Source organism: Cuculus canorus, chromosome Z (assembly GCF_017976375.1).
Source record: "Cuculus canorus isolate bCucCan1 chromosome Z, bCucCan1.pri, whole genome shotgun sequence".
NCBI classification, from domain to species: Eukaryota; Metazoa; Chordata; class Aves; order Cuculiformes; family Cuculidae; genus Cuculus; species Cuculus canorus.
In genome coordinates, this window is record NC_071441.1 from 48,630,219 (window position 1) to 48,642,855 (window position 12,637).

The 12,637-nt window shown below is 37.6% G+C and overlaps 1 protein-coding gene across 13 annotated transcripts in view; it reads right to left on the minus strand.

Moving 5' to 3' along the window:
* ELAVL2 (ELAV like RNA binding protein 2) overlaps positions 1 to 12,637 on the minus strand; it is an 89,112-nt gene that overhangs the window by 13,644 nt on the left and 62,831 nt on the right. For all 13 annotated transcript variants that reach the window (XM_054055224.1, XM_054055233.1, XM_054055229.1 and 10 more), the window contains one exon: positions 8,231 to 8,334. In XM_054055224.1, coding sequence (XP_053911199.1) covers positions 8,231 to 8,334 — 104 coding nt within the window. The remainder of the gene's footprint in view (positions 1 to 8,230; positions 8,335 to 12,637) is intronic.

A 12,637-nucleotide genomic window follows, 5' to 3' on the forward strand; every position in this document is an offset into this window, starting at 1 on the left:
AGAACTTCAGAAACCCGAAGTAATCGAAGCCTGACTTTCTCTGGAAATGCACTAACAGTGATCTGTGATTACTGTAAGTCAGGATCATCAGAGAAAAACAAGCACACCATATAAGTTACAGAAAAAAGGGAACTAATTCCCACGCAAAAGAAGCTTGCCTGGAGTACGAGATATACGGTTTCTACTCATTATTGATGTCAAGGTCCAACTACTTCATTTGTGATAGTTTCCAAGCAGAGACTCTCCAGATTCTTCTCCCTACCTGTACTCTGTCAGTTTGCCCATTCAGTAATTACTTGCCAATAGTTCTAGATTGAGTCTCCTCAAAAACATATAGGCACTGAATTAATAGCTGTGCTAAAATATTACTTCCACAGCTACTTCATCAGGTGAATATTTAATAGATAAACATTAAGGTTACACAACGTCAAAACCACTGAACATAATGCAAGTCAAGAAGCTGCCAGAACGCCTACAGTTTTAAATATTTAATGATGACACAGTGTACAACACTGACACAGCTACTCTGTAGACACCAACTTAAAAACATTTTAACTGGAATTTTCCACTGCAGTTAGTGGGAAAGACATTTGTTTCTACAGACGTAATCACCACACCATCAAATTCAAGTATTTTCACTGCTTTAGTATTTCATTTCTTAACATCAAGATGAACTGATTTACAACTTTCTAGTCAAAACTGTGGAAGTCTGCAGAGTGAACGAAGAAGTTACAAAAAAAAGTGTCCCTGTCCCTACAAATGAATGTTTTGGTATCTCACTACGTGGTGCTATCTTGAGACATCTCAGCATCATACCTCAATCCTTATCTTACAGCTTATTAGTAGTACAGAGATCAGAGTGTTTTTATTCCCTGCAACAACCTTAGGAAAAAGTATTCTTAAATTATCTAAACACCTCTACTTAAAGTATTCATGCAAGACACTATAACTGAAATCTTTAAATGTTACAATTGGGATCTCAGTAACTGCTTACTTTCACTAACTTCCAGTGCAAACTTTCATCTTAGAACATGGTTTGCCATACCCATAATATCCAGTTTTTAGAATTAATGTTTCAATGGGAAAATAACAATCCCAACAAAACCCCAAATAAATTACCACCCAGTCAGATGAAAATGGGTTCAGACTTCGTGCAAAGCAGACAGATTTATATCAGGAAGAGGAATAAAGTAGGAATCTGTAAGCACCCTTGGCAAACACAATAAAAAAGGAGACATATTTCTTCGGTTCTGGTACAGGAATGTTAATCTACCAGTCAAGTGTCCTTAACTGGAACTTAAATTAGTATATGAGATGCCATGACTAATTCTTCTTCTTAACTCGAGTACTAGTACATAGATGCTGCAGCACACAGCAGAGTCCGGGTCTCAGCTGTCATTAGCCAGTAATAAGTGACCTGTGAAGTCAGTAAGCGCCTCACAAAAGGATCCTCCAAAACTGTAGGAAACAGGAGAGCTGCACTGACCAGGGGCAACAACTAATACAGAAGAATATTTTAAAATTTACAGTTGTAAATATCCTTGCCTCTTTAAAAATAAAGAATACTTAACTTGGAATTAAAGTACAAAGAAAAGTTAAGAAAAAAGGAGCTCAATCTCCATACGTTTTCCATTTTCTGCTTTTCACTTTGATAGCTTCAAAGTCCTTCTCTTTACACTTTGCACTCCTAATTCTGTTCCGATAAACACTCCCTCCCCACTCTGCCCCACTAGGAGCACCACAAATTTCAGACATCCAATCAAAAAACCAAGCCATACCATTTGATACTTCAGAGGACAACAGTACACAGGATAATATCCAGCTCTCCACAGGTATAATACGAACAAAAATAATCTCAAAACAGCAGCAAGTTTTAAGAGTTAAGGTGAATTTGTTGACACATTTTCCTTTCTTATGAAGGAAACAACTATACTTCAGTTTCTCCTTGTTTGTGTCTAGGGAGCCACTACCACTGACAAGAGACACTGTCAAGGACAGCATTTGGGTCTCTCCCATTACTCATTCCATAGACATACCTTATAGAAATGCACAAAGCAGATATCCATTGCCACTTAGTTATCTAAATGGACTACTTTACAACCTTTCAGGAAAAAAAACTATTACTGTATGGATGAAAGACACCCAGAAGCAGCATTTAAATAACACAAAAAAACCTTAAAAGCCACTAGGTTATTAGAGGACAGTTTTTCCACTGAGTTTTTTTGGTGCAAACCTGCTAAACAGCCTTAGGGTGGGTGAAATGCATTGGTCTAGGGATCCTCTGTCACAGGAAAGGGAGAGAACTCCTGCAAGGAACTCAGCCACAACAACACAGCATGGCTGGAATCTGAACAGAAAACAATAGTAGTTGCTAAAGGAGACGTAAGCAGATCTTGCACCTCACTGTGACACACTGCGTTACTCAGAGTGGTTAGGTATTAATGAACAAGTCTGTGGCTGTAATGCAGTTTACAGGAAATGACAGTGATATGCTTTCAGAAGTGAATCCTCCTCTCAATATTATTCAGCAACATCAACAACAAGCAGGAAGCCATAGCTAGTTAACTAACATTCGAAGTCTGAAGAGATTTGAATTTTAGTGAAGAACAAATTTTACCTGGGGCTGAAAAGGCATGTGTGGGGTAGAGAAGAGTTTAAAATGGAAATGCTGTCAAAGCTTTAACTGTAAAATAACTAAAAGATTGTATAATTACCATTTATATAACTCCTGCAGAAATTTAAGGAAAAAAACACACCTTTGCTTTTGTTCCAAGACAAATTGTTCTTCTGCCTCAGATGTGCTATAGCACTTAAATTTTACCCTAAGAATACAGTCCTGAGGTATTTAATTACCCTGTCAAGACCTCTAAATGGTCTGGCACAGTGCCGCTTCTCTCAGTCTTTGCTGATTGATGGCATCAGTATAACTCAGCAGCTTTAATTAAACTTCCAAATAGGATCCCCTTTTGCTACTCATGAGATCAATGTTCTGTAGTGCCGGGGCGAAAAAAAAGAAAAACAGAACAATTGAAAAAGAGAAGGTTAGAAAGTTTTCGCTCACCTTCACAGCTCACTTGCCTCACAGATTTTTTACACATCTGGTATATATTTCATTGCTCCCCAGGGACATTAGCTAATGAAAAAATTACTACAAAAAGTGACACTATCAAAATTTTCTTCTACAAGTATCAGTGGTGAAGGCAAGAACAATCTCAACCTTTTTCATACTGCATTAACTCAAAAATTAAACTACCATTTTTTTTTCCAGCGTTTTGTTATTTTCCATTAAGTATTTTGTTCAAGAGTACAATCACAGGTCAAAGCTGATAGAGGTAGAGATCTTGAGCAGTTAAGTTATAAGATTAATTCACCAAACTGAATTTTATTGTAATCCTAAGTACTGATTCAAGGCACTGAGTGAAACTGGACTGCATAATGCCAAGTTCTAAGAACACTGCCACAGAGGACACTAATCAAATTGCAGAATATCACTCCCAAGTCTTCCCTTGCTATGCTGCAGCTCTTTGGACATTTCTAAAGCTGATAACTCAGTATCAACTCGTCTACTGGGGTCATTAACTAGCTCTTCTCATTACACTGCTTTCTACACTAGGGCAGGTAAAGTGATGATGGCAAAGTAGGGTATCTGTCCTTGTAGCCAAATATTTTGTCAAGGTTCATTCCAACAGGAAAAGCTGGCAGAGCATTACAGGTTAAATTTGATTACTTTATATTTTAAATATATATAAAGCTATAAGGGAGTGGGAAGAAAATCTACACATTTGGTACTCTGAATAAGAAAATTTCTTAACCCTCTATTCCCCTGACAGGTGATAATTACCATGTGAACACCCTAACAGTCCAAAGAACTTAAAAGAATGAAACCTTCCTAAATGTGATTTTTAAGAAGCACTACACTAGGTGAAATACAGCTAGATAATCAACATTACCTTATAAAAAAGGAAAACTTCTAGGCCTTCAGCCTGGACAAACTATTTCTTTTCCAACATGTATGTGCATGCATGTCTATACACCTATCACCAGCATTAATGAGAAAACTATCTGCCAGATCCTCCACGCAGAGGCTCTGCCACTTCAGGCCTCCTCACACTGGGGAGCGGGAGACAAGACAGGGGGGAGCTCCCCATCCCCAGTTCACCTTGCGAGGGCTGAATGAGGACTGCATTGCTGCCATTTGGGGCGTCCCCTTGACAGCTACCATCCACAAAAGACTATTTCAGTCATTCAAGCAGTCCAGCATCCACAGTGAAAAGCCAAGCAAGTTTTCCTGTGTCCTCCTGCTGCCCCATATAACCTAGCTAAAAAGCTGCATCCTGGTCAGCATCTTGCATAGCTCAATGCCATTTGTTCGTCCACTCTCTAGACAGTGAATCTTACTACACTTTCTTGCTAATATCAAACTCTTACACCAAACTGAAAGATACTCCTGTTGAGAAAACCTTACAATAAATTGACCCATGTCTCTTTCTTAAGTTTTCCCATAACCAGGGGAGGGGAAGCCACTGAAGATTTCCCCTCCTAAACAAAACTCAAGCTAACAAATATGCACAGAATTTTCTTACCACTGTGTGTAAGTCAGTGACTCTTGCATGGTCTGCTCATGAATTTTCCACATTTGGGAAGAACTGATGTTTCTAGCACAACTCAAACAAAAAAAGTGTCATGAACAAACAGGTAAATGGAAAAATCACTGCAGGCACAGCAATACATCTTTTCACTGAGTCTTAAACAGAACAGAGCCAAAGCGTTCCCTTGTAGTAGCTTCTTCCAAAAGATAAAAAAAACCCCAGAAGATGTCTTCCCTCTAGATACAACAACTTTTCAAACTAAAGTTGTATAATTAAATAAAGGCAAAACTTCACAGGCTACCTGAAATACAAATAAGCCTGTTTATGTTGCAAATAAACTAGAAATTACAACACAGAGGGCATCAGCTAGTAAGTGTATGTATATTCCCAAGCAGAGTGGGGTTTAGGTATCTAACACATCTAAACATGCTTTCAACATCAATGCATACCACCCCACAGTTTAAATATTCAGGTCAAAACAGAAGGTAACACACTTGGCATCATGTGAGATAAGACTAAGCCTGCTATATCTTACTTCGGAAGTACAGATCTGAAATTTGGCTAAGATACTTTGCAAATAGTTCAATATAAAGTATTCCATACAGCATTCCACTGCATTATTCTTTTTAAAAAAGGTACCAAGTAATAGGTTTTAATATTACTATTTGTGCAGAAGAACTTATGCCAGCATTTTGCAAATTCGCCTTTTCCAATATATTTTTATTTCAAGAAAATAGTAGGTGGCATCCCCTTCTAGGAATCACAGAAATATATCCAATGGCTAATAGCCTAGTACAGCAGCAGCGGATCAGAGGTATGCATCACGGCCCCAGTCTAGAACATCACACATCAGGATCGGGACAATTCCCTCCAAGTGGGAATGCTCTCAGTTCAGCCATAATGCGAGTGTCCATCACTTAACCAACAAGGTTCCTTCTAGGTTTGCAGACCAACAGGAAACAAAATACTTTCAATCATCCATTCTAGTGAAGTACTAAGCTTTTCTGCAGAAGTCCCAGAACAGTGCAGAGAGAAGAAACACACTTTCTTTTAAGGTCAGAATATCCACTAACATTATTGCATCATTTTTTCATATGAAAGTATATACAAAAATTTCCATAACATCCGTTTTCTAAAGGTGAACGCAAATGCAAAGGTTGGGGTTTGCAAAACAGATTTATTAGATTTTTTCAATCTGAACTTTCAAGTCTGGACAAATAGGAACACTGTGGTCTGTAAACTTTAAGTAGTGTCTGTAAAGGTTCTAGAAATGAGATTTTATAAATGACTCCCTCCACCCTAGATGTTGTGCCCTGGGGCAACAAAAGCCTCAGATATCTACTTTACTTCTGCTCAGTATTGCCTCCAGGCTGATCTAAGGAATACATAGAAAAGTACTTCACAGTAGACTGGGCCATTCTGTTGGTTGACAGATAAAGACAGATGCTCTTGGTAAGTCTTTTAAATCACTGCCATACAGGCACTTAAGTTCTTTTGGCACTAGAATCAACTGTTCGATGTACAAATGCCAGAGTCTCAAAACACTGGGGGCTCCCCTAGCCTTTTCCCCTTCTGTAGCATGAAAGGAGATACATCAGCCTCTTTAAGCAGCATCTCAGAAGAATTCAGTCATGAAAACATGGCCTGAAACCCAGCTTGTGTCTAAGAAGGAAGAACAAGTAAAGAAGGGAGTAAAGCAGCTTTTCCCCTCAAATCATACATGCTAACTGAGAAAGATGCTGCTAAAGTTAAGTAAGGCTGAATGGGGGTAGCTAGAGTTTGTATTTTACCTGTAACAAGAACAAGCAACATTCACAGATACTTTCTTTTCAAACTAAACAGATGTTGTCTTTACTTTGGTGATGAGGTTATCATTTTGGCTTGTGTCAACTCTAATGTTTGAGACTATCTTTAGCTAAGGAAATCTAAAGTACAAATTCCTGTAAACTTACACATGAACTTTAGCCTCACTGGGTCACTGTCTTGATATTGCGTATAAATTACAATTGTTCTTTCATGTCCTGGGAAGGCAGGGAAGGGAAAACACCAATGTCATCACCCAGATCTGTCTACTCCATTTTCACTTTTTCTCTTGACTTTTTTTTTTCTAATCAGTTTTTAGTTGCAGAAATACAGTGACTGTTTGCATTAATCACTTAGCAAGGTTAAAGAAGATTAAGAATTCATGTGTTGGCAGTATAAAGTCAGTCACCCAATAGTCCCATGAGGAATCACTTTGATTTGGGAAACCTAGCTTGATTCTCTATCACAACATTCTTTTTTGCCTGGCTATGTTGTCACTGAAAGTTCAACTTACCACCCTGGACAGACGTTTTTTTATTTATCCACTTAAGGTAGTAAATGCAAAGCTACAGTGTACCTGCAGTCTACTATAATGCAAACCCATCCTCTTTCCTCCTACCACCCAAAAGACAGCTTCAAAAATCACAGAGCAGGGAATGACTTTCCTTAATTTTTCCACAAAGAAGAAAACAGGATAGACCTCCTGTGGACAAGATGTCTGCCAGAAGCACACAAGAAGCCTTCTGCAGCAAAACATCCATCTATCCATGCCATTCATCCATTATTACAGTGAGCCATGATTCACCTTTTGTTAAAGGCCAGTATTTGTTTCGAAGTGTGCATTTCACTTCATTAAATCTAACGAAGCTAGAAGAGGCAAGGCATTCTAACCATAATTACTGCCATCTTATTTTCATTTCAGTCATTCTTAAGTAACTCTGCACTGCTTTTTAGGTTCAACCTTTTTAGAGATGAGCTTTATCTTATGGTTCAAACATGGTCCTAGTTAGAGGGCAGTCAGTATCTGAGTGATCAGCTAGTAAACCCTGCTGTTTAACGAGAAAGAATGAACTGGTTGGAACAAGGATCGCCTTCAGGCACCAACACCTGTAAAACATGTTCAAAAGCCTGCATTCCCTGAAAAACTTTATTTTATATCCTTTCTCTCAAGATCTCAGAGCCCAGAAAATTGCTTAAATGGAGTATCCTCACTCTTCTGATAATGGAATAAGATGGTAGATGAGAAGAAGTAATTCTTCAGATTTCTGTTTCTAGACATTCAAGAAACAGAATGTAGTAAACAAGATGTGCAGGAGTTACAAAGCAAAAAAAATCCTCATGAATCCCAAACATTAGCGACCTAGAGACTAGAGCCCCAGGAATCCAATAATTCATAGGTAACCAAAGTAGGTTTTTCACCATTCGATTTCAAGGATTTTTAAGAAGAACAAGACACTAGCAACCTAAAAAAGGTACTATTAATAAGCAAGTTATACCATCTTCTTCAAGAAAGTAATGAGGAAGCACATACTGCAGTGTTCAGATGATATGCAATATTACATACAAGGCAATTTTCTCTGTTAAAACAATCCAAGTTCTCATCTAAATTATTCTCGAGTGCATTAAAATAATAAAATTTTTCTGTACTTAATCATAATCTACCTCTCTAGATCAAAACAGACTGCAAAGCACTAACCAGCTGCTTATGGGGAAGCCAGTCTCTTCTACTGACATTAGCAGAATACTCAAGTTACACTTGGAAAGGGAAAAGAAATCGTACATCTTACCAAGAAGCCAAAACATATCAGTTTCATTAAATCATCATTAACACTACATACTTTTATGGTTTTAGTTTGAAGTCTCAGTCCATTCAGTGTGTTGATAGCTTTTTCTGCGTCCTTTGGGTCAACGTAGTTCACAAAACCGTAACCCAAGCTCTGTCCTGGTTGAAAAGAGGAAGAAAAATGATCATTAGTACTACAGTCCTGTGCAATGGAGAACTATTAAAAACCTATACAGACACAAGGAGCAAAACTTGCTTATATTAAAGAACAGCATCTGCCCTAAATAAAGTTAAGGATCAACATCTATTTTTTTCCAGTATATTTAGTGTTTAACTAGCTTCCCCCTCTTCCCATGGACTGCAGTAAGTTCAACACAGAACTCATAATCAGCGCAATGAAAGGACTTAAGAACTGCTGTACAAAACATATTCAGAAGTTTTTATGATCTGTTAGACTAGAGGAAGTGCAGCAGCTTTGAAGTTTAAATTTCAGGACCAGTGCTTGAAAAGTTAAGTGTGTTTCAAATACACTTCAATATCACAATTTGGTCCAAATTTGAAGCTAAACATTTCTACAGATGTCACTCACACACCAAATAAAGCCTATCAGTAATAAGTTTAAAGGCTCAATTTGTTCTTGTATTGAAGACAAATGGTTATTCAGATGACAGATGGACAAAAAAGCATTTTAAGTAGCTCTTAATCACTGAACCAGAGCCCATTTCTAATAGTGTATTCCTTCCAAGCATTTCTTTAATTAAACACCTGAAAGTTTAGCAGTAGTCATCTCTTGATAACTTTAAAACCTGAAGTAAACCACCCTTAACTAGCTGCCTTCAGCACACTCCTTTAGAAACATTTTTGGTACATAATAATGCAAATAGGTAGAAAAATTTAACACAGCAAAAGGATACCATTTAGTAAGAATACTATCCTTCATTAACTTCGCCATTTTCAAAAACATTCTCCGTAGACCTTGACAACTCTCTTTTAGAAACAAAAATAAGGTCCAAAAACCAGGTAACAGGCCAAAAGAAAGCATCTAATAAATCTAATTCATAAAATACTACTTTGAAAGATTAGCTTGGAGAAAGAACAATATAAAAGGATAAAAAAAAATTACATAAACCACAAATGATAAATTCTTTTATTGCCAAAAATAAAAGAACCTATGCTCTTTTGTGTTCTTGTATTGTAACTAAAGATGCATGTATTAGATAGCATATGAAGCAAATAAAAAAAAAAACCTGATGCAAGGTTTTTAATTCATGAAGACAAGACTGGGCTTAGTAACAAGCCCATCACTGCTAGGATTCACAATTTTGCACATATCAGTCTACCACAGCACCAGAATTCAGAGGATATTGTTACCCCCATTCTTCTCAATCTCCTCCTCAAAAGAGCACAAATACAAATAAATTGGCTAGATGAAGCTGTAGAACAGGTTAATATACGCAAAGTTATTAACAAAAGAAGAAAAAAAACATCCAAGACCCAACTGGACAAAGCCCTGAGCAATCTGCTCTAGATAAACCTACTGTAAGTAGGAGGTTGGACTAAAAGTGCCTCCAACCTCAGCAATCCCGTTTCTGTAACTAATAATATGTAAATATGCAAAAGCATTTATATTTATTTGCAGCTCCACCTTGATATACCTAAGTTCCTTATCCTAAAAATACCTTTTACCTTATTAGTTTGATTACAGTAAAGCAATTTCTATACCTGTCACCTTCATCACTCCCACTGTCTGCAGAAACTCTTCCCAACATCTTTAAAAAAAAGGAAATTAAAGGAATATCTCCTTCCGTGCACATCTTTTATTTTAGTCTTACCTCCTAATACAGAAATGCTGATTTTTGGTGTTATTATTCATCTTGTAGGAAGAAATCCATTTAAAGCACAAGACATCAAAATCTTTAAGAGAAAGCTATTTCGTGTAAGGTGCTCCAATACACTATTCACTAATTCCAGAGTGAAGAGCAAAAGATGCGCACAAATTATTTCTACTACACCTTTGTTCGTGTGATCTGTTTTTGACACTGTGAACATCCAGACCACTGCAGCCAAAGAGCAAACCAGCTGTTTCAAAGGATATCATTCATGGCCAGTTCTTCTGCAGGCATTGTCTTAGTTAAGCTTGATGAATATTAGTAGACTAACCTGGGGAGCAGTACAAACAAAATCTAGCAATTTATTCAGGATAACCTTTAACTCATTTTTGAAGGTTTGTTCTGCAATTTTGCAATAAAAAGCTTTCACTGTGGGGTTGGTGAAACATTGACACAGGCCATCCTGAGGTGTTGGGAAATCTCCATTCCTGGAGATACGAAAAATGTGACTGGACATGGTCCTAGGCAACCTCCTCAGGGAGAACCTGCTTGAGGAGAGGGAGCCGACTAAATTAGCTCCAGAAGTCTCTTCTGCCCTCAGTGATTCTGTGAATGATTTTTTTATTTAATTCAGTGTTGTTTAATTTGGCCTATCACCTAAAATTCAAAGTTGTTCAGAGCTGACATCCCAAATGCCTTATGTATTTGAAGAAGTTAAGAAAACGTAAAACTTCTTGGAGATCAAAATTTTGCCTGAAGATTAATGGTTCTGTTATACATTATTAATAATTTAGAGTAAAACAAAATATCACTTTCTCCACAGAAGCATGTAAGAAAGATGAATCTCTGCTCTCAACAATTCAATTGGAAATTGAACATGATTTCTGGAATCAGTTGCTTGCTTCAGGGACCACTCCTAACCCTACTTGCTTGCTTAAAGGAAAAGCTTAAGAGGTTTGCCAGTTCACACACAGATAGCTGAGTTTTAGAAAATTCAGACAAGCATTTGACAAAATGCAGGAGGAGCAGCTATTTCAAACAACCCATCAGATATCCCAATTATTGCCAAGCATCTCTGACAGCTGGTAGCTTTTCTCACTTGGTGGGAAAGTGTCAGCTGGGTTACAAGAACTTAGAAGCTCAGTTCTTCCTAGGTGTTTCACTAAGGTACAGGACTTGGGTCCAAAATTATGCTTGTACTACTGCAGCTGTAGAAGCCAGAGAGAAGTCCCTTGTGATTGTCCACTTCAGATGAAGAAAGAACAGTGTACCCAGTGCACACTAATTTTACTCAAATAAGATTTGAGATGCATGGCCATTATAATTCAAACAAGCTATGCTTCTGTGCAGCTTTTTCCCCTCCTCAATGTCTAAACCTGTCACTTTCAAGATAAACCAAGTAGAAGCTAGATGCAATCACACCAGATCAGCCAACAATTAGATAGCTACAAAGAGGAACTTTGTTATTTAATAACTCTAATGACTAATTTGTATTGCCTGAAGCCAAAGATGAAACTGAACACTGCCAGAAAATAGTACCTCTTCTACACCAAACTCCATTTATCAAGACAGAAGTCTCCTGCAGAACACACACTTCTTTCCAAGTTCTGTAACACACTAGAAGTAGATCATGCAACCGAGTCCACAATGGAATGGTGAAAGAAAGTGAATACATAGCTGTCCACATGTTAAAATAGTCCTCAGATTTAACTTAACATCAAAAAGTAGCTTAGTCTCCTGCTGGTTTATGACAGAGGCAGCTACATCTGGCTCTTGCTGCAGCTTCATTTTTCCAACTTAACACCATTGTCTGAAAAATCTCTGACAACTCTCCAGGTTGGCTGTCTCGGTGCTCTGTCTGTATGTGTTAAGGTATTCTGAATACCCAGTTTCACCTTTCCTAGAGCTTCACAATTATGACCTACTCAACCTCAACATAGAAAGAGACCACCAGTACACATCAGATATTTACTCTATAACTCAGGTCGATAAACAGTATTCAAATTATCTTATCCTATGGAAAGCAGTGACTTACTTTTCTGAGTTATTACTTGTGCCAGTAAGAAGGATATACTCACCCCCCCTTAACGGGAATAATCTGCTCATTTGCAGAACTGAGCAATAATTCAGAAGTTACATGCTCGAACTACCAGTTGAGCTCTTCCTCAGTAGTTCTTGCAGCCATTTCATAGCACCGTTTAAAGCTCCTTCTATAAGCTTTCTACTAAATTTTATGCTTGAGACACTATAAATATTAGGCAATATTGAGGACAACAAAACAAGTTAGTGAAGTGACTGGTAAAAGAAAACACCTGAAAAGTCAAAATGACAAACGGATTTGGAAGGAACGGGGAAAAGAATGAAGAAAAGCAATTTGACTTTAATTTTACTTCAATAAACTAAAAAACACCCCAAAACTCATACAGCAGCAAAAGTGCATCTCAAAAGCCTGTATGACAGCAAAGGTCTTAAAGCAAAGGTTATCATGTGAAAGTTTATATTGTTAATTATGTTTTGTTTAACTGGCACTTGCAACAAACTTGGAATTCAAGTTTAAGTGGCAAAAAATCCTTTTATTCAAGCACCTCTTTAAACCCAGGCAAGCTATATCCATGACTAAGCAGGTCACTGAT